Raw genomic sequence first — 20,436 nt, 5'->3', positions numbered from 1 at the left:
CATTTGTTTTACTTTTTGTCCTTCCCCAAACCCCTCATTGTTGTAATCCAGGGTCCTGGATGATTCTGACAACTGTCTACTTGTCTTTCAAGGTGAACACCTGTGTAAGGAACCAGAACTCTAAACTCAAGAGGACAGAGAATCAACCACACTGTTTCACTATTACAAACTTCAAGCAATTTTCATACTTCCTGCAAATTAATCCTTTAGCTGGGTCACAGTTTGTTTTGTATATAATCAGATCATTCAGTCCATTTTCTTCTTCTGACTTGACTTCAAACTTCTAATGCAGATTTATTTTTCTTTAAGAAACTACTACAAAGAATCAAATTCCAAAGCCTTCCAATTCAGCAAAAGTCAGGCAAGATCCTGCGGTTCCTTCTATGAAAGAACAAAGCTAAACAATGAAGTCAGGAGCTATATAATAACAAACAATCACATTTAGACAGACATGGTTACTTTTTTTATTTGAAGGAAAAAAAAGTATGTTTTAATAAATACTGCAGAAACATTGACCAAACAAACATACAAAGTGACTTCAACATTAAAAAAATGCAACAAAAGTTCTGCTTTATAACAGTTATAACTTATTTTCTTTTTACAATATTTAAATACAGAAAGCACTTGCCAGCTATTTTGTAATACTGCCCCAAGCATAATGCTGTGTCAATCAAAGCATATTATGTTGGTAAAAAGTTCTGTATTTTGTGGGAAATGCCTGGAATGGTATTCTTCTTGCAGAGACAAAACAAAGTGCTTGTTAGACACAGAATTGAGTGTTGTAACTACCTTAACCCCTTCTCCTGCCATAATTTCATGGGAGCACAGCTTCAACACTTCAAAAATGAAGCATTATCATGGGAAAGAAAGCTCGTTTTCAACAAGCCCCAACAATAAACAGATCATTCCTGGTTTCTTTTGTGAAAGCATCTCTAAAATGAGCTGGTCCAAAAAATAATATATAACTGTAAACCATTTTAAATGCTGATGATTCTACTGTCACAATAAGCATTAAGTTTTGAACATGGCTTGGGAATCTGGGTAACTGAGGTTTAGCAGTCACTCTCGAAGTACCCCAGTGTGATGTCAGGATTGACATGTAATTTTCCACTAGGGATTCTCCAAAGCTTGGATAAATGTATCCTTTGCACATGGATGTTTAATTAAAGAAAGTGAACCGAGCCAACAGATCATTAGATGCTGCCAATTTTGGAGCCTCATCCCAAAAGAACAGTCCTTTTGCTTTGTATATTTGGTAACTACCTTCCAGACAGCTTTACTTACAAACTGAGCTTTCTGCTACTATTTCTTCTTTTATTACCTCTCTTGGTGAAAATAGTACCTATATTTTTCCTCCTGGAATCATTCTATGACACCAAAGCAAGACACTTTTTATTTGACTTTGCATTTTTATCAACGATGGCAAAAAAAACCTAAAATCACAACCCTCTTCTCTAAACAGTGCACAAAAATATTACATTGAGCAATATACCACTTGTTAATGACGATCACATTGAGGAACAGAACCATCAGACAGAATAAAAAACAACACCATTTTTTTTCCTATTTGATCTAGGCGATCTTTGTAGTGCTGGTCTACACATCTTGCAAGGACTCAAAAGCCTTTCTTTTAAAACTATCTTGCTCAGTAGCAATCTTCAGGAAGGCAAGATTTCAAAGCCTCATGAAGTTTTCCTCTGGAATCCCATAGGTCCTGATACAATTTCCATTTTAATGATGAGCTAGGAGGAAATTAGATCACATCCTCTTAGGAAAAAAAAAAAAAAAAACCTAAACACTAAGGTCACAGTGCCAGTTCCCCAATGAGGATGGTATATTAATATATACTTTTTGTAAAGGCAACTAAAACATTGAAAAGTTAAAATCAAAGTAGAGATTCACGAACAAATTGTAAGGAAACAACAATAACAAAAAATAAGCAAGCACCATTCAGAGTGTGATTTTTTTCTTCTTCGAAGTACTCGCATTCCTCCTCATCTATCTTTAGCCCATCTGTATCTCTTTTTTTGGCATATCTTTCAAGTCACACGTCAAAACTCTTCAATATATTCACTTCTCACCACTCGATCTACGTGCCAAGGACAGGATTCCAAAAACACAGTTATCCCTTCAGGGGCCTGCGATATATGTGACTTTGGCTGTGCACTTCACTCAGATTTCACTTGTTTTGCTCCTTTTCTCTCTTTCTTTTTTTTTTACACTAGATTCTCTTGTCCTCATTCAAGATCAGGAAAAGTTTCACATCACACTGCAGCTCTTTGCTTTGTCCTTTCGTAAGTCCGTAGCAACTGCTGAGAGTTCTGGTCTGCTAGGCATGTGTGAAATCCGCTTTGTGGCCCTCTGGGATTTGTTCCGCTTAACGTTTTTATTTGTCTTATTTACACATGCCAAGGTAGCAACGTGAAAAATGTCTCTGACGCTATTTTCTGACTGTAAAGCTGAGCATTCAATGTAAGTAGCTGCTCCAATCTGTTTGGCCATATTTGCCCCCTGAGAAGCAAAAGAAAAGAATTTTAATCAGTAATAAGACTTGAAGGGAAGGTTATAAAATAAAGTGTCTTCTCTTGCCACAAAATAATACTGCACTACAAAACACTTTCTAATATGTATTTTCTTAGTATCATTGCAAAAAATAAAGATTTTTTTTAAAAAAAGTAATCTATTTTATTATGTCTATTTGCAGTCAAGACACTATCCTAAAATGCTTGGTTATCACTATTTAGAAATAAATGTTGTAGGTTCTAAGGGCTGATCATGAGTCAGGATCAGTGATCATCCAATACTTGAGATGAGATGACTGTAACCAAAAGTAACTGGTTAGGGGCTGGGAAGGTGGCTCAGCGGTAGAGCGCTTGCCTTGCATGCATGAGGCCCTGGGTTCGATTCCTCAGCACCACATAGGCAAAAAGAGAAAAGCCGGAAGTGGCGCTGTGGCTCAAGTGGTAGAACACTAGCCTTGAGCTGAAGAGCTGAGAGACAGTGCCCAGGCCCAGAGTTCAGGTCCCATGACCGGACTCCCCCCCCCCAAAAAAAAGTAACTGGTTACTGAGGCCTTCCAGTCATAGCAAGTCTCAGACTCTCACCACTGGATAAGAGAGCTGAAGATCATGAACATAACTGTACATTTTCTATGTGGATCTGGCAAGGGGCTTTGGACTGTAGAGTCTGTTCTAGCTCCCCCATAGGACACTATCTTTTCTCTCTTTTTGACTCTGAATGACATTGAAAGCTAGTCAATGGGCTGTGCAAAACACAGGGGTAATAATGAGCGATTAATGCTATTATGTCATCTATTATTTAAGGAAACACAAAACCTGTACTTGCTAAATGTGGATGATATTAGCAATATACACAATGAGCATATGCACAGAATCAAAATGATTTGCTTAAAGAAACATGTGTTAAGTCGAAATGCAAAATGAAGATGACTATGGTATTTTTTCAGTTTGATTTTTTTTTTTGTGGTACTAGGGATTAGAACCAGAGCCTTGTTCATGTTCTACCACTAAGCTACATGCCTAGTTCTGAAATGCAATATTTTACTTATCTTTTCTTATTTAATTTATTTTATCTTATTTGTTGTAGATAGGATCTTACTATGTTGCTCAAGCTGCCTTCGAGTTTTCTATGAACCCTAGGCTGGCCTTGAACTTGAGCTCTCTAGCCTCAGCTTCCCAAGTGCTGGAATTATAAATGTCCACCTTATACTTGGCTCAGAAATGCAATGTTTTAAATGATGAATATTTTCTATCATTTCAGTTACTCCAACATAAACTCTTTTTAGAATCTGGTTACGGGTTTTAAAAGGATGCATGTCTGAAATTGATTGTCCTTTCTGAATCCTCATGGGAAACACCTGTAGAAGTGAATCTCTTAAAATGTAGTTTTATGGAGTAGGCTATTTTACTGACAATGGTCTGTTTCAGTGTTTTATTGGGCAGCTGAGTGTAAAATAATAGCTCTCTTAAAGAGAGGTACTGATTCTGACCATATTCTCTTTTAAGCTTACTTACTTCTAAACCTCTTGGGGTTTCACATACATACAAGGGTAATATATAATCAAGCATTGATGTACTTAAATATGTGATTATGCTCCTGAAGAATAAGCATTTTACATTTCACAGTTGACCACCTCCAGAGAAGCAGCTGATTTGGGTCTTATTTATCATGAATATTTTGTTTGTTTCACTCTCATTGAAGTGTGTTTTTCTACACTAATAGCATACATACCTGGTCATAGGACACTGGAGTCTGCCTGTGATTTGAGAGCTCTACTAATGTACTAACATCTGTCCGAAGATCAGACTTGCAGCCGACCAAGAGCATTTTGGTATTGGGGCAAAACTCCTGGATTTCACCTTTCCACTGGGGGGGAGAGAACAAGAAAAATTAGCAAATTACTGATATCCATAGAGTAAAAACAATCCCTTAACTGTTAGACACTGTAAATGAAATTCCCAGAAAAGAAGCCAACTTTATTTTTTAAGATGATAATCAAGTTTCACATTGAAAAGTGGATCTAATCAAGAATGCCTAACAAAGCTGTTATCAATTCTCATCTGTCTCTGCAAGGCATTTGGGTATGGAGAAAAGGCACTTTCAATTGTATCTTAACTACTTGAATATCTCTGAAGGATATGTGTCTTATAATCACCCATTCTAATGTGTGTCTACCTCCTTGAAAATGTTGAGCTAGTAGTACTTTCCAGGTAGAATGCCGGATGCTGGTAGCTCACTCCTGCAATTCTAGCTACTCAGGAGGCTGAGATCTGAGGATCATGATTCAAAGCCAGCCTGGGCAGGAAAGTCTGTGAGACTCTTATCTCCAATACACCACGAGAAAACTGGAAGTGGTGCTGTGGCTCAAGCGGTAGAGTGCTAGTCTTGAGCTGAAGAGCTGAGGAACAGCACCCAGGCCCAGAGTTCAAGCCCCATGACTGACCAAAAAAAAAAAAAAGACAGAACACCTGAATAAGTACTTCTTTACAGATTCCAGCAAAGAAGACTAAAACATGCCACCATATGGTCAAGGTGTTGTTTAGGTATTAGATCTATAGCTAATAAAAAAAAAGAAATAGAGGCTGGGGATGTGGCTCAGTGGTAGAGTGCTTGCCTAGTATGCATGAAGCCCTGGGTTCAATTCCCCAGTACCACATCAACAGAAAAAGCCAGAACTGGCACTGCGGCTCAAGTGTTAGAGAGCTAGCCTTGAGAAAAAGAAGCTCAGGGACAGTGCGCAGGCCCTGATTTCAAGTCCCGTGCTGTCCCTCCTCCCCGCCCCCCACCAAAAAAAAAAATAGAATGTCCTGCTTCAAGGGACCAAATCCATATAGGGCAATTATGTGTGGAAGGCCCTAAGCTACCAGGAAGGCATGATATGCCTCCAAATTAGATTTTAAGTTGTGTAAACTAAACATTTCAAGCAGTTTAACTTGACTAGCTATGTCATGACTTAACAAAAGCTCTCTAGCCTTCAAAAATGCCTGGCAGGGAAGTCCAGATGTCCTCTTTTAAAAGCAAGCAGCTGCCTTTTTGTAGTTGTGCATCAAGTTTGAGGATTATCAGTGGGAGGAAGGATTGAGGGCTCACAGAAGAGGTCTGGCACTGAGTGCTGAGGATAGGACTGACACTTCTATCCGCATCCACAAATATGTCGTAAATGCTCTACAAAGTTCTGTGGTGATGACAAAGATGATTAAGATACAGCCATGTCTTCTGGAAAGGAATTCACAAAATAGCAGGGGTAATGGAGTCTTATATGTAAGTATAATACTAGATAAAAGGAGCTTACTGTAAGAGTAATTTAACAGACCACCAGAGAGGGCATCTCCAGGTCTAGAGGTGTTCTTTAAGCAAGAATGTCTAGTCTACAGTACCCCAATGGATTGAGGACAGTAACACATTTCCCATGAGAGCCTAATGTGTCCACTGAGACCTTCCTTCTTACATCCCTTCCTGAATTATTTAGGAGTATCAACCATGTGTTCGCTGGGGAAAAAAAAGAGTAAGAAATCTTTCCTTTTTTCATGCTCTAACTTTTTATATTCATGGACTTAAGGCTCAATTAATCAAGAGGAAACATAGCAGGGGTTATTGAGAGCCGTAAGCCTCACTTGAATGTAAACACACTCATTAGTACCTATAAGGCCAAGTCACTGTTCATTTTGTCTTAAAAGACAGAAGCAAAATAAACAGGAGAAAAGCTTTTTCATTATAAATTATGCATAACCTGATACAACATCAAGTAAAAACTCCAGCAAATAAGCCACCTCTTTTATCTACAGCCAGAATGAGACATGTTGTTACATTGCTCTTCAGCTGTGTAATGACTCTAGCCCCTCTCTGTAAATCTGGCAATTGTTGACAAGCATTAGAGACACAGTATATTCTTGTGCGTTTCTTTTTTTTTTTTTTTGGTCTGTCTTGGGACCTGAACTCTGGGCCTGGGTGCTGTCCCTCAGCTCTTCAGCTCAAGGTAAGCACTCTATCACTGAGCCACCTTCCTAGCCCCAGAGTATATTCTTGTCTGAATCGTGTCTCAGCAAAGATTGATCTGGGCAGGGTTCTTAAAGAATCAGTGCTGCTCCATCAACAAGCACTTATCTATGATGAATTCTAGGGGATGAGTCCCAGTTTCTAGAGACCAAGGATTGCTTTTCTAGCCCATTGCCTTCCCTAGAACTGTCACTACATCCTCTTTAATTTAATTCCCTTCCAGCTTGAGCCTATTCATTCTATCAAGAGTTTGTTCAGGTTTTTCTTCACCTACAGGAACTGGTGTACTTTTACCTCCAGAAACCAGGTATACATGATGATTTCCAATAGGCTTACATTTTTTTAAATTAGTATTTGGCATATACCTAAACATAATTTATAGTGTTCTGTCTGAAGATATGTCAGTATTGCTCCTAGTCCTCCTAGACTAAGTTCATTTGTTTCTATAAATAACTGAAACATAGCTTGATTAAGTGGTTGAATATAAACAACTAGGATGCAATCTATAAAGAGAAAGGAGATGTGAATATGACAGTATTTGAATGTAACTATTCTTAACTGTATTGTTTCTTCCCCTAAAACAAATATGGAAGTTCATGAAGGCAATTTGTTTCCCAACTCTATGAAAAATTATTTCTAACATATTAATTATCAAAAATGGTGAGACATATGTATAGGAACTGTTTTTATGTGTAAGCATCTTTTCCAATATTTTAATTACAAAATAAAAGGCAGGAAATTAACTAGAATCTTTGAATATCCCAGCCAACCACATGTCTCTATTTGTATATCATCCAGGACACAGGGTATTGTCATCAATTCCCAGCATTACCTTTTTTAGAACACTGTCCAGAGTCTCTGGTCTACTGATGTCAAAGCAAATCAACACAGCATCAGAGTCTGGGTAAGAGAGCGGGCGGACGTTGTCATAGTACGGAGACCCTGAGAAGAAACAAAGACACACAGGTGTCAGGTGAAAAGTCTCTAAAGTCTGTCATGCATTAACTCTACTCTTTTGAACTAAATCCGTACACTCTCCCACTTCTAGTGTAAACAATACAATACAAACACACACCAGGGTTAGTTACATATTTATCAATACCACATAATCCTTGGGGCCTCCTAACTGTCTGACCTGGGTGAAAGGGGAGGGCCAGGATCTCAAGGTGACATTTCAAAGACTATATGGCTGGAAAGAACCTGAGTAAAGTGGAGAAGCTCCTGGGGCCAGGTAACCAAGTCTCCCTCTGTCACTGAAGAGGGAGGAAGCTGGTAGCCTCAGGACTCTGTGTCTCTGATTCTTCCTTCATCAGATGAAGGATACAACTCATTTATCTGGGAGGAAAAAAACCCAGGCAGTAGCTGGAATTCAGTAAAGGATTCCTAAGCATTGATTAGGGTTATTGTGGCTATGTTGTCACTTTTGTTAAAAGCAAGCATTGAAAGCTGAGTTGCTTTTGGGGAAAGATAACAAAATTCAAGATTGGTGCAACAGTGCCTGGGAACAGGGAGGGGGAAGATGGAAGGCTCACTCGTGCAAAGGAAACAATGGCAAACCACACAAGGGTCCTCTACTTTGAAGTTACAAGTTTGGATAAGCCATTGACCTTTGAGCTTGCTTACTTAAGCTTATCCTCAAATCCTATATGGTTTTTCTTCCTGTTGCAACAGGAGTGTAACAAATGCCATGTTGCATCATGTCGCTTTTATATATATCCTTCCACCTTTAAGAGTGACACTGATCTAAGGATCTAAGGATCTAAGGGTCTAGAGTGGCCTAAAAGTTCAAGACACAAGCCAATAAATCGAACCCCAGACTTCATTTGGGAAGTTTTGTTTTTGTTTTTGTTTTCTCCTTTAAGAGTTCCAAATGATGAACATTTATGTGAAGCTAAGTATTTAGTATAACTATGAAATGAAATCCAGCTGGCTGACTGCTACATTGAAGAAATCATATTTAATTTATTGGCATTCCACAAAAATACACGAAAATCAATTTACTAAGCTAACTTAGGTATTTTTTTTTACTCCAGTACAGTCAGAAAATTTAAAGTACCAAAGTTTCCTTGAAATTCCTATTCACTCCAACATAATTTTCCTTTTCTAGCAGTAACATATCACAGTCGTTATCCCTTGATACATCCAAAAGCTCAATTGTCAAACTTTAGAGAAGAGAAATTTTAAAAAATCATCTTTCCTATTTCTACAATAATCCTATTTTTCAAGAGTTTGTCCTTGTGACTAGAAGTTACAGTAGTTAGGATATATCCATTATCTAGTATATCCCATGTCTCTGTAGAAGCTCAGTTATACTGTGGCTTTCTCACCGTTATTTTATGAATGGAAAGTAACAACTTCAGGTGGTGTGAGTGTGTGTGTGTGTATGTGTGTGTGTGTGTTACACAAGGAACAAGGAATGTTCTAAAAATCAGGAAGAAAAGTATGAATCAGTAAACAGTCAGAGCCAGAATTATCATGTGCCACAACAGCTTCTTTTTAGTCACTTCTGGAATTAGGATCCTGGAATAACAAAAGCCTGACAACTGGAAGGTATTTCTACAAAACTTGCAGGACACAGAGTTTTAAAAGTTGATCCCTTTCAACATCAACTATATCACAATGAGGCTGTTTTAAACATGGCACAGTGGGGCTGCCTTTTCAACCACTAATAGGTTAGTATTAATATTCCCGAGTTTTGTGTAAAGTTTACACTCTTCGTTGTAACTTTCCTTGTTTCTTTGTCCAAAGTTTAACTTTGACACTTTGATCACTTTCTAAACAGGTAGAAAATTCCAGATCACAGAGCAGAAATCCCAGTTTCATAAGGGTTTCTCTACTCTTCAAAGTTAGCAAGAGATAACTTGTCCCCCAACTCAGTCAAACTGCCTGCATTAAACCAGTGTCAAAAAATCCCCTTGTTTAGAAATTATTTACAATAGGAAAAGACAATTCTGGAAACATTCCAGTGTCAATTGCCACTTCCCTCAAGACAGGATACTCCTGTGCATCTGCCAGCCTACACTGCTCTACACAAGAGACCATCTTTGCCAGATTTAAAAATGAGGAAAGGTAGCTAAAGAAGTCCAAAGGGATAGAACTAGTTTAATTAAAATGGGGAAAACCAGGAGAATCCAGAGGACAGTGGTACCATTTGGATAGCCACGTGGCTGTGGGAATACCCCACCCTTTATAGACTGTGATTCCCCTCCTCCACCGGTTTTATGGCCTGTAAAGGGGTCTGTGTTTGTGCTGAGTGAGGGCTGGAGACCTTACTAAAATAAAGTAAGCCAGCTTCCAGGCTTGGAGATTATATGCAAATGTCTGCAAAATTCACTCTCTGGACTAATTGTAAAGTGAAACAACTTTCTCAAGTGAAACCAGATTCTGATGAAAGTTTGCTTCTGCTGTTGTTTTCATCTAACAGTTGGAATGGAATGGAAATATATGTGTAGAACTCAAGATACCCACTGTGCTTGTGGAAGGAAGAAGGTGATTCATTTTTTTTTAAAAAAAAAGTATTTTAATTATCTTCAAGTAGTTGTACAAAAGGGTTTCAAGCCAACATGTCAGTTCATATGTACAATATATCTTGATCAAAGTCACACCTTTCATCATTCTCCCCCATGTCTCCCAACCCCATCCATCCCCTCTATTTATCTATTTCCACAAATGTACATTGAATATTATGACTACCACTGGTCTGCTTCTTAAAAGATCTAATTAGGAAGGATACTCCAATCTGGCCCTTTTACTTTCGTTAGTAAGCAACGCTTAGATTAGATCCATGAGTGTCTAAAGGTCCTAATAAAACTAATCTTCACATTTATTATTTACAGGTATAATCTTTCTGACCATCAAGGATCAGAGTAACTTGCTATTAAAGATAATAAGACTGCTTATTCATTTATGATTTTTGATCAGCTAACGTCAAAACTTTTGGAGTGGAAGAAACTATTGTGGACTTTTGAGGGTAGAGTGAGTAGCTTTACAAGGTTTATACACATTTTGAATTTCTTCCCTGATCTTCTTGTAGGGCCCAATTCTTTCTTGTAGAGCTTGCAGGAAGGAAGTTAGGCAGCAAAGCTGCAGAAGAAGGCTTGGTAATCTCAAGCACATGAGAGAGAAAAGAAGGAATCCCAAGAATGCTCTAGTCATGCAAGAAGCAAAGCAGGGAAGGCAAAAGGCCACAGAAGGAAGAAGCAGAAACAAAACTCAGAAAGCAGGAACAATGTCCCTCTGAATCCTTTATCTCCTACCCTAGGAAAGTCCTACAACAATTCCTGAAACTAAACAGTGAGAAAAAAAAAACTGACTTCTATAGGTTTTTTTGGTGGTTGTTATTTTAGGCATATGAAAAGCTTTTAAGTTGCTACCTGTGTGAATATAAGAGAGGTGAACAGTTTTTACTATATATACAAGGATTAAACTGTCATTGAAGCACACAGTAGGTCCTGTTGTACATGCGGTATATAGTCTAGTGTCTTAGAATATACTGCAATTAAAGTTCATTAAAGCTAAGCTTTTTTCTTTTTGTCAAATAAAGCTCTTTCCCAGCATGCAGAATATGCAGATTTTAACATTTCTTTTATTCTTGGTCAAATTTGAAACTCACAGCACTGGGGCTGGGAAGGTTGCTCAGTGGTAGAGCGCTTGCCTTGCATGCATGAGGCCCTGAGTTCGATTCCTCAGCACCACATAAGCAAAAAGAAAAAAGCTGGAAGTGGCGCTGTGGCTCAAGAGCTAGAGCGCTAGCCTTGAGCTGAAGAGCTGAGGGACAGCGCCCAGGCCCAGAGTTCAGGCCCCATGACCGGACCCAAAAAAAACAAAAAAACAAAAAACAAAAAAACAAAACTCACAGCACTGTTGTTCCAAGGTCCTTTCCAAATAACCTACTAGACTTTCAAGAGAAAATTGAAGGAAACATTTTTTATTACAACAAAATATGTAAAAATCTGCACCCCCTCTCCCTTCAAATACCTATACCTTTCCTTTAAATGTAGAGTATTCTTTCAGGATTCTTAGTTGCTCAATTTTGGCAAACATCAGCAAAATTCAAAAGGGATTTTGAAATTGTACTTTTACTCATCTTTGTCTTCACGATCATTAATTTCAAGTGAGAGCAAAATTTCCAGCCCAAGAATAGTCACAAAGTGCCTCACCCAGAAACTAATTCTTCAGACACATACCTGCCTGTTGAAATCACCCTTCTGCAGAGATAGAACATGCCATATATGTACATCATTAAATGTATATGGAAGAGCTATGCCCAAAGGGAGGCTTTATGGACTTCAGGCAAAACCAGTTCAAACACTGTAAGGCTTTAAAGGAGTCTGAAAATTGAAAACACTTTTTGTTGGACATATGGTAAGTGTAGCTTTTTACTCTTAAATCCTAATATGAGAAGTTTCTCTATCAAGTGCAATGGGTTAGGTCCACTGCAGACAAGATTTATTAACTTTTGGTATTTTCAGAAGCCACCAAGAGTACATGACAGCTAACACAGGAGACTGCATGACTGCCCAGTTATTACAGAGGCTCTCCCTTCATGCCATCTCTAATCATAGTGAAAGCTTTAAATCAGCAGCAATCTCAGGAATGTGAAGCAAGTCTGGGCAGAATTTTCATAATCTGATTCAACACAAGGCTCTGTTTTGCCAACTAACTGTCTGCATTACACACACCAGGCCCCAAATATGCCACAACAGTCTGGGGAGGGAAAGGATATTTTGTTTGTTTCTTCTATAGAATCAGATGAATCATAATTTCCATTGAAATTATGAGAAGATCTTATGAAAATTTATAGGTACTTATATGTTGTTATAAAAATGTAACCAGTATTTTTTTTAATTTCTGGGGGTTATGCAGATACACAATTGGATAAAAAGTCATAAAAGTAAGAGTGACATTTTTATTTGGGAGCTTCAAATAAAAAGTTAACTTTAAGCTCCTAGTCTTATTGAAAGAACCTAAAAATATCTAAGAATCAAAATATTTTACTGGAAATGGAACCAAGGTAAATTATAGAGGAAGTAAGAGTTGCATATGTATAATTAAAAAAAACACTTGGATTAGTATTCATCATAGATTGAAACTTTATGTTTCACGTATTCCTGTGTGTGGCGTCCTATGAGAGAATTCACCTACTGTGGTGAATGTCACAGTCTATTCATTCTCAGGTTCATTTTTCAAAGCCAATATGCACAACACCTGGCTGGACAGCTTTACATTCCATGTTTATAAAGTTTCTGCTTTTGTCAAAGGAGACTGAGAAAGTTGCCAATATGTAGTAACTCGGAAGACATTTCAAGGGCATCAGAAAATGATCAAGGCATAGCTAATTCACTTGGCACAGCCTGCCAAGCACCATGAGATACTTGGAGATAAAATGGTCCTTGGTGTCATATTTGTATGCAAAAGAACTGGATTAATGAGGAAACATCTGGTTATTTCAGGTGGCATCAGAATGATCAGTCTGGGCTCTTCACTGAAATGTGCAACTTATGAAAATAGATTGGGAAAAAAACCCCAAAAACCTGGTAATAAATGGGATTTGAAAGCAGGAAGGGAGGAGGGAGAGAGAAGAGAAACAGAGATGAAGACTTAAGGATTCACAGCTCCTCCTCCATTGGGGGTGGGGTTCATAGGTTAAGTGGAAACATGCATGGTAGACAAATCCCCACACAGAATTTTCTGTGTTGCTTACTAGATACTATCATCTCAGCTATCTGTTCTACCCTAGTCCATATCTCTTACAATGTTTAAAACTCAGGAACTGAACCCTACTTGGGAACCCCCAAGTTCCTAAGGATCATTACTAGTTCATGATCTGGAGCAGTTGTGCCCTTGATAATTCACATCATAAGCACTCTTGCTTCTCTGCCTACTTTGCAAATCCTCAACTCTGTCCCTTTTTATGAGAAACCTAAGTTGGAAATCTCAAGTTTCAGAATCATGTTTTCCCTGGTAGCCAGGCAATGTAAGCCAGTTCCCAAGTAAGAGGGATATTAAAAGACTTCTGAAAAACTGGGTCAACTTCAAGAGAAGGAAAAGAATGGTGATGGTTACCATGAGCACACTTCAGTGCAAGGGCTTGGGCTGGCCATGTGGCCTCCAACAACTCCTTGCATCTTGTTGCCTATGGGTAAATCCAGCTTTCACACTTCCAGACTTGTCTCCTGTAACTAGGACCCAGAAATATCTCCATGTCTCTCCTTAATATATACTATGGGTATTCTCAGACTCCCAGGAAAGAACACCTCATCCACTTGCTCATCATTTAAAATTTTATTGTTACTCACATTTTCAACATTTTTGTTTGCCTTCTTACCATTAACTAGGCTGTGAATAGCTTAAGGGCAGAGCTTACTCTTGCCTAGTTTGTACCTCCACTTCCTTCCCAAAGCCTCAGAAATGAATGCAGACAGGATGCCCTGAAACAGGAGAGACTTCAGGATCAGGTCTACAGTCTTCTTATCCAATGTGTCCATTTATATGCTAAATCTCTCTCTCTCTCTCTCTCTCTCTCTCTCTCTCTCTCTCTCTCTCTCTCTCTCTCTCTCTCACACACACACACACACACACACACACACAGAGAGAGAGAGACCAGTGGTATCTTTTTAAGCTGTTTTCTGAATTGATTATACACAAACCTCCAAAACAACTGAAACATTTCCATTCCTCTAAGAAATATTACCACTTGTCACCAAGACCATTCTTCAAATGATGTACAAGCTATAAATATAGCACTGTAGATAGATTTATGTTTATAGGAATCTGTCCTCAAAGTGAAGCCATAAGCAGGATTTTCTTTCCTCTAAGTTTGTTTAAATATAAAACTTAATGAATACTACATTCTTTGTTGATCATGCTAAAATTTAATATGAAAAGTACTAACTTTAACTATTTAAAGATAGTAATTTATAATTTAATTTTTTTCTAAAAAAAAAAGAGTGCTAACTTTAGCATGCAGGGCCTAAAGCAGCGTGCATCATGACAAGATTCAAAAGTGCATGCATGAAGCAATAGCATAGTTATAATGAGGATTCTTAGCAGCTGAATTGAATATTGTAAAACTAATAATATGCTTTAAATAAAATGTACATTAACTTGCCTTGCTTAAAAGCTGGCATGAATGACAATTACTCCCTAGATCACAAGTACTGAAATTACACAGCAATCAAATCTCCTAGGAAAAGATATGGAGATCCTTAAATGACTAAGTTCTTATTATTAGTAGGAATTTGGCTTCATGCTACAAATTGCCTCTATGCTTGGCAAATGTGGCAGATTTTGAAAGCGCAAGATATTAGAACGACTTGGCTCTCATTGAACACCTCAAAATATGGAATCCATTATCCCCTTTTGTTCCCCAGAAATTCACCAGGTAAATTTGAAAATCATTCAGAGATTTTCTGCAGCCATTAATAAAAATGATCCTAATGAAAATATTTCTCAATAAAATCAACAAAAATCTTCAAATCTCCCATGACTTCCACGGTACAACTTGAGATGTTTTGTTTACTTTGGGGTGACCTCTGGAGCACTGTGATAGCCCAAAGAACCCTTTGTGGTCACGCTCACCAATGTGTACTTGGGGGAGAGGAGAGAGCAAGTTTTCTACCTGAAGATGCCCTAGAGGGTCTACAAAGCACTAGGGAAGCCCAGTAAGAAAAACCCATTTGCATCTAGGACTTGAACTTGCATCTTGAACTCCGGACACTGGAGTTCAAGAACTTAAATATATTAGACTCATCCTAGGCTATCAATGAGAAGAGCCTCTTTCTCACCCCTTTTCCCAGTGTTTCTAGACCACATTTTAATTAGAATGGCACCACCTCAGGCCTAGCAGAGAACTTGCTTATAGTAAATGCACAACCAAGGAAGAAAGGGGAGAAAAGAAAGGAAATGGTAAGGTCCAGGATTTCATAGGATACTAAATGAATGATTTCCTTTTGTCTTGATGTAAAAGTCTCCCCCCCCCCCGTAAATATCCCACTTTTACTTTGTTTTTTCTCATGCCCAAATTAGAAGTGTTTTTCTTATGCATGGTCATAGGACTGTTCAGAGGGATAGTGGGAAGATGAGATGCCATTCAAATATAGAGGCTAGATAAGAGAACAACTGTTTTGGTCTTATCCATCCTCTGCTGGAAGGCTATCCTAAATAGGAGTATCACACAAAAGGCAAAGTTTATGTTTTCTCCCTAAAAGAAGTGAGACACACCCAATTTTTCCAATATGAATCTCTTTGTAGAAAGGGAGAAAAAGGATATTTAAGACTTGACAGATTTAGCCTTCATTTTCTCTCCAGAGATTAATGATAGCAGCTAGGAAAGAAAACGTGCATCTAGAAGCATAGGTATATGCAATTGCTTTCACAACTTAAACAAGTATCTGTGGGTAAAAAAAAAATTGTCAAGACATTGTCAAAAACAATTAACCTTCAGAAATTTGCCATGAAAATCTTGAGATGAAATGAGACAACTATTAAAGATACTTGAAATGACAACTTGCTGATATAAGGGTTCCATGGTAAACGTGGGCTATTCTTAGAATTTAAGTGGTGCTTGGTGACTATGTTTAATTATCTAACATCTCACCTTCCCAGCAACATAATGGAGTTCTAAATAATATCCTGGTATCTCTTTTCTCTTTTGAATAAGTCTAAATCCCAATCTTTCAATAATGAATAATACTGCAATATAATACTTTTATTACCAGAGTTTTATTGTTTAGTGAAACATACATATGATTTTGTTTCATTAAATAAAAACTACAGGGCTGGGAATGTGGTTTAGTGGTAGAGTGCTTGCCTAGCATGCATGAAGTCCTGAGTTCAATTCCTCAGTACCATATAAACAGAAAAGGCCAGAAGAGGCACGGTGACTCAAGTGGTAGAATGTTAGCCCTGAGCAAAAGAAACTCAGGGATAGTGCCCAGGCCCTGAGTTCAAGCCCCAGAATCAAAAAACAAAAACAAAACAAAACAAAAACCTACAAGTGATTCTTTCACTACTGACTTCCTTTCAGGTGATTGCTCATAATTTGATGAAGCTTCCATTCTTAAAGCTCAAGTAATTCAGTGGGAATGTCAGGAAACTTCATCTCCTTGGAAACAACACATATTATTCATGCATCAGGTTTTTTTGCATGACTACTGTGTACAAGGCATTCTGCTATGTGTGCAAAGACTATGAACTGCAGGGTTTTGATTAAGTGCTTGCAAATATTCAAAGTGATATTTATCTGCATGATGGAAGGACAGTTTCCAACTATAAACTACCCATATTGTTTTACTTGCCTGCCTTTGAAAAATTAAGTGTCTTTTCTTTAAAGAAAAAAAGAAAAGAAAAAGAAAGAGGCAATTTTGACCTTTAGCCACCTCATCTAAAATCTCTGCTGGTGGCCCTGTGACTCTTGGAGCTGAAGTCAGGAAGGTACAGCCCAGCATTCCTAAAGGCCACCCATTCCCTCTCCCTATCCAAATAAGTCTCATTCCTAAATCCACCAGATAGCAGCCTGGCTCTGCCCAGAATGCTGCTTGCTGTGGTAAACTGTGAAAACCCCAGGAAAGGAATGCCAGATCCACTGAGACTGGAGCTGAAGCCAACCTGGGAACTCATCCTGGGAAACAAAAAGACATGCTTGTTCAGGGCGCTGAAGCCAATTAGCGCAAAACTAGGAGAGATTCTGCACATTATCTAGCTCAGTGTCCTTCTCCAAACGATTAAAAAAAAAAAAAAGATTCAGGGAGCTAGATTTGGGTGCAGAAATCACTGGTAACCAGGAGCTAAGTCACAACATAGCTTTGTATCAGTCACTGGATCAGACCCACTGCTCCACCCAACACCTAGCATTAGGTCCAAACATGGTTGGGCGAGAGAAGTACCGGTACTAATTACTGGCACAACTCTAGCAGTCCTACTCACTAGGCATAACAATTGCCATGATATGTCTGAGAACTGGAGCTGGGTACTGCATAATTCTGATGATAGGAACGACCGAAATAAGAAATCACTAAGATTCCATCCATCAACACAGTCTCTATAGCATTTGTCCTGTGCACTCCCAATACAAAACAATGGCGAGGTCATGGTTTGACTGTCCAAGGAAGGACCTCTTTCTTCTGGGAAAGGAATCTACCCTTCTCACTGCCGCAGTCGGAGCATCTGGCACCAACCGTGAGAGGCGCTCGTGCGAGACTTCTGGGCTTGCCTTTGTGCGGAGACTGCCTGTGGCGACCTTGTTAAGTCTGGCCCCTGCTTCCTGCTCTTTAATCCCCCACGTCCCTCGTGGGGGGGTGGGGGGAGGGAGGGGGGAGGGAGGGGAGGGCTCCAGAGGTTCAAGCCCAGGGTTGTGGGAAGTTCTTAGAGGCACCTCCACGAGGCCACTCCCAGCGCTCCACCTCGGGCCACCCCCCCCCCCCCCCCGCCCCGCCTGACAACAAAACCTGCTTGTCCGCACTTGTGCGCTCGCTCCTCGCTAGTTTCACCGGGATTTGGCTGGATGTGGCTGGGTCCAACAGCAGCCCAGCTCCCTTGCGTGGAGGGGCCTTGGCCCTTCCTGCCTGATGGCTTCTGATCCTCCAGAGAAGCCATCCTCTAGCACACACAGAACTCCCTGGCCATCAGGCCCCGCGGGGTGCTGTGGTCCCAGAGCCTGATTCCAGATGGTGCTCCGCCCCCACTGCCCCGACCACTCACTCAGCCTTTCCACCCGCCAGTATTTGACCCTCTCCACTGCCGTGCGCCAGGTGGGTGGGCGTATGGGAAGGCAATAACCTGGCCTTGAACCGCAGACCTTTGAAATTTACCCACCACGGAGCCAATAATTCAAGCAGACGGGAAGGTCAAAGGCGACTCGTGAGTGCTGCCCGCAGCCCTGCAGGCAGGCAGGAGGAGGGTGAGGCAATAGATTGGCGTGGTCGGGGGAGCAGCGGGATCACCCGAGGGAAACGGCGTGATCACAGGGAGGGCAAAGTGGAGGGCTCGGCCGCAGGTGGGCACCGCAGGCGCGAGGGCGGCGCGAGGACCAGGAGGAGGAGGAGGAGAGGAGGCGGCGGCGGCGGCGGCCCACGCTGCCCCGCCTCTGCGCCGCCCGCGCCTCCAGCGCATTCCTGGCGGTAGGCGTCATGGGCCCCGCCGGCCGCGGTGCACTCCGGGCTCCCCAGGCGCGCACTCCGCACGCAACCTTGTGGCTGCGAGAATCTTCTCCCACCACCGCCACCCGTGCTCCCCCGCCCCCTGCCCAATCGCGGGTCGAACCACGAGATCCGATCGCCACGACTAGGGGGATCCCGCGGGGGCGCAGGCGCTGCCCCAAGCATCCTGGCTACCCAGGCCGCTAGGACACGGCCCCAAGGGCGGACTTGCACCAGGCCACTCGGCCGTGCGCGGCTCCAGGCGGCGCCCGGTCACCCTCCTGGCACACAGTGCCTTTCTGGTCCCACTGCCAACTCCCCAAATCCTCACTGTCGTTCCCGTCCGCTCTCAGAAAGGGTAACATGTTCACCGAGCGTGGACCGTGGGAACCCTTCGGAGGGCCAAAGTTTACGGGGGCGCGCAGAGCTGTGGAGCTCTGGGTCCTGCGCGCTCCGCAGAGGCTGGGCGCCCCCCCCCCCAACCAGCACCACGCGGTCCCAAGACTCTTACCCGAAGTGTCCCACAGGCTCAACTCTATTCTTTGTGTGTCGATTTCAAAACTGGCCGTGTAATTCTCAAACACTGTAGGGACGTAATTCTGGACAAACAAAACGGACAGGCAAGAAGATTATTTCAAAATACACGAAACCCATCCAACATGCTCTGGGGGAAAAAAAATCGCCTACCCTGATCTCCAACTAAGAAAAAAAGAAGAAGAAAATCTACATGCTAAACACTCGGAGATCCGGGTCGCCCCACCGGCTTCTCGCAGATATGTTGACCCAAATCTCCCCATCCCACGCTTTGCACCCAGAAATGAACAAGTTTCGGGAGCGAACAACCCCAGGTGCAGCGCGGTGCGTCCCGGCCCCTAACCGCTGCCAGCACACTTCCCTTTTTCAGCAGAGGGACCCAGGGGAAGTAGTTGGGGTGAGAATGACCCGTTTAGCAAAGATCAAACTAGTCACCTGGAGATAGGGGATCCGGCGGGTCACCCCCTCTCAAACCCAAGCCGGGCGGGACGCACTCACCTCGGGGAAGCAATCCTTGGCGAAGACGTGGAGCAGCGCTGTTTTCCCACACTGGCTGTCTCCCACCACGACTATCTTGCATTTCACGTTCTGATTAGGATCCATGATAGATTTACTGGATAGTTTCTGGCTGGCTCTTCTCTCCTTCATTGATGTTGCCTTATTTTCTCTTGGAAAAGGAATTTTCTCGTAAGAAGAAAATATATTTTATATATTTCTCTCTCTATATATATGTATTTTTAAAAACGCAGATATAAAAATAAATCGTAAGGCTGGTGGGAGAGCCCCCTGTAGCACAGCGTGGATGAGGGGGAGAACGAGAGGAGCCGACTCGTTACTCCCCTCCAACAAGTTTTATGCCCGACTCCACGCTGCGCCTTCCAAGTCCAATTCCGATCCGACTGCTTTGTTTCACGCTCTCTGGGAGGCTTTATACGCCCGGCCTTCCAATCCTCTTCTTTCTCAATGAGAGAAGGAAACCGATCCGCCTCCTCCCCTTTTATGGAGCCTGGGAGCCGGCGCGGTCGCCGAGATCGCAGAAAATGTAAGCAGCGCGCCCTCTAGGGTACCATGCGGGAGGGATTTCAGACCAACGCTCTGGACAACTTGTAGATCCCAAATGCCATTTGCTGAAGGATAGAATTGTACACAACCGGAAGGAGAGGAAACACTGATGTCTGTGCACATTGATTTTTACGGAATTCAGTGAAAAATGTTTTTAGAGAGGCTCACTCTCTCTATTTCAGAAGCT

General features: G+C 41.2%; 1 protein-coding gene across 1 annotated transcript; it reads right to left on the bottom strand.

Moving 5' to 3' along the window:
* Positions 1-448: 448 nt before the first annotated feature.
* Positions 449-20,142, bottom strand: Rnd3 (Rho family GTPase 3). The gene is made up of 5 exons (XM_070023472.1): positions 19,686-20,142; positions 19,165-19,252; positions 7,349-7,458; positions 4,252-4,386; positions 449-2,511 (listed from the first exon to the last, which is right to left on the bottom strand). Exons 1-5 carry the CDS (start codon positions 19,833-19,835, stop codon positions 2,260-2,262), a joined length of 735 nt encoding a protein of 244 aa, XP_069879573.1. The 5' UTR covers positions 19,836-20,142; the 3' UTR covers positions 449-2,259.
* Between the last annotated feature and the right edge of the window lie 294 nt (positions 20,143-20,436).

Source organism: Dipodomys merriami, unplaced genomic scaffold (assembly GCF_024711535.1).
Source record: "Dipodomys merriami isolate MVZ:Mamm:240054 unplaced genomic scaffold, mDipMer1.0.p SCAF_1, whole genome shotgun sequence".
NCBI lineage: Eukaryota > Metazoa > Chordata > Mammalia > Rodentia > Heteromyidae > Dipodomys > Dipodomys merriami.
The sequence above is the reverse complement of the archived record's forward strand: the minus strand, read 5'-3'. Positions and strand labels throughout refer to the sequence as shown.

Coding starts and splice junctions, on each gene's coding strand:
- Rnd3 (XM_070023472.1), bottom strand. CDS start 19,835: ATGAAGGAGAGAAGAGCCAGCCAGAAACTATCCAGTAAATCTATCATG. Junction 4,387..7,348: donor TGGACAGTGTTCTAAAAAAG/GTAATGCTGGGA, acceptor TCTCCCCCCCAG/TGGAAAGGTGAAATCCAGGA. Junction 2,512..4,251: donor CTCCAGTGTCCTATGACCAG/GTATGTATGCTA, acceptor TTTGCTTCTCAG/GGGGCAAATATGGCCAAACA.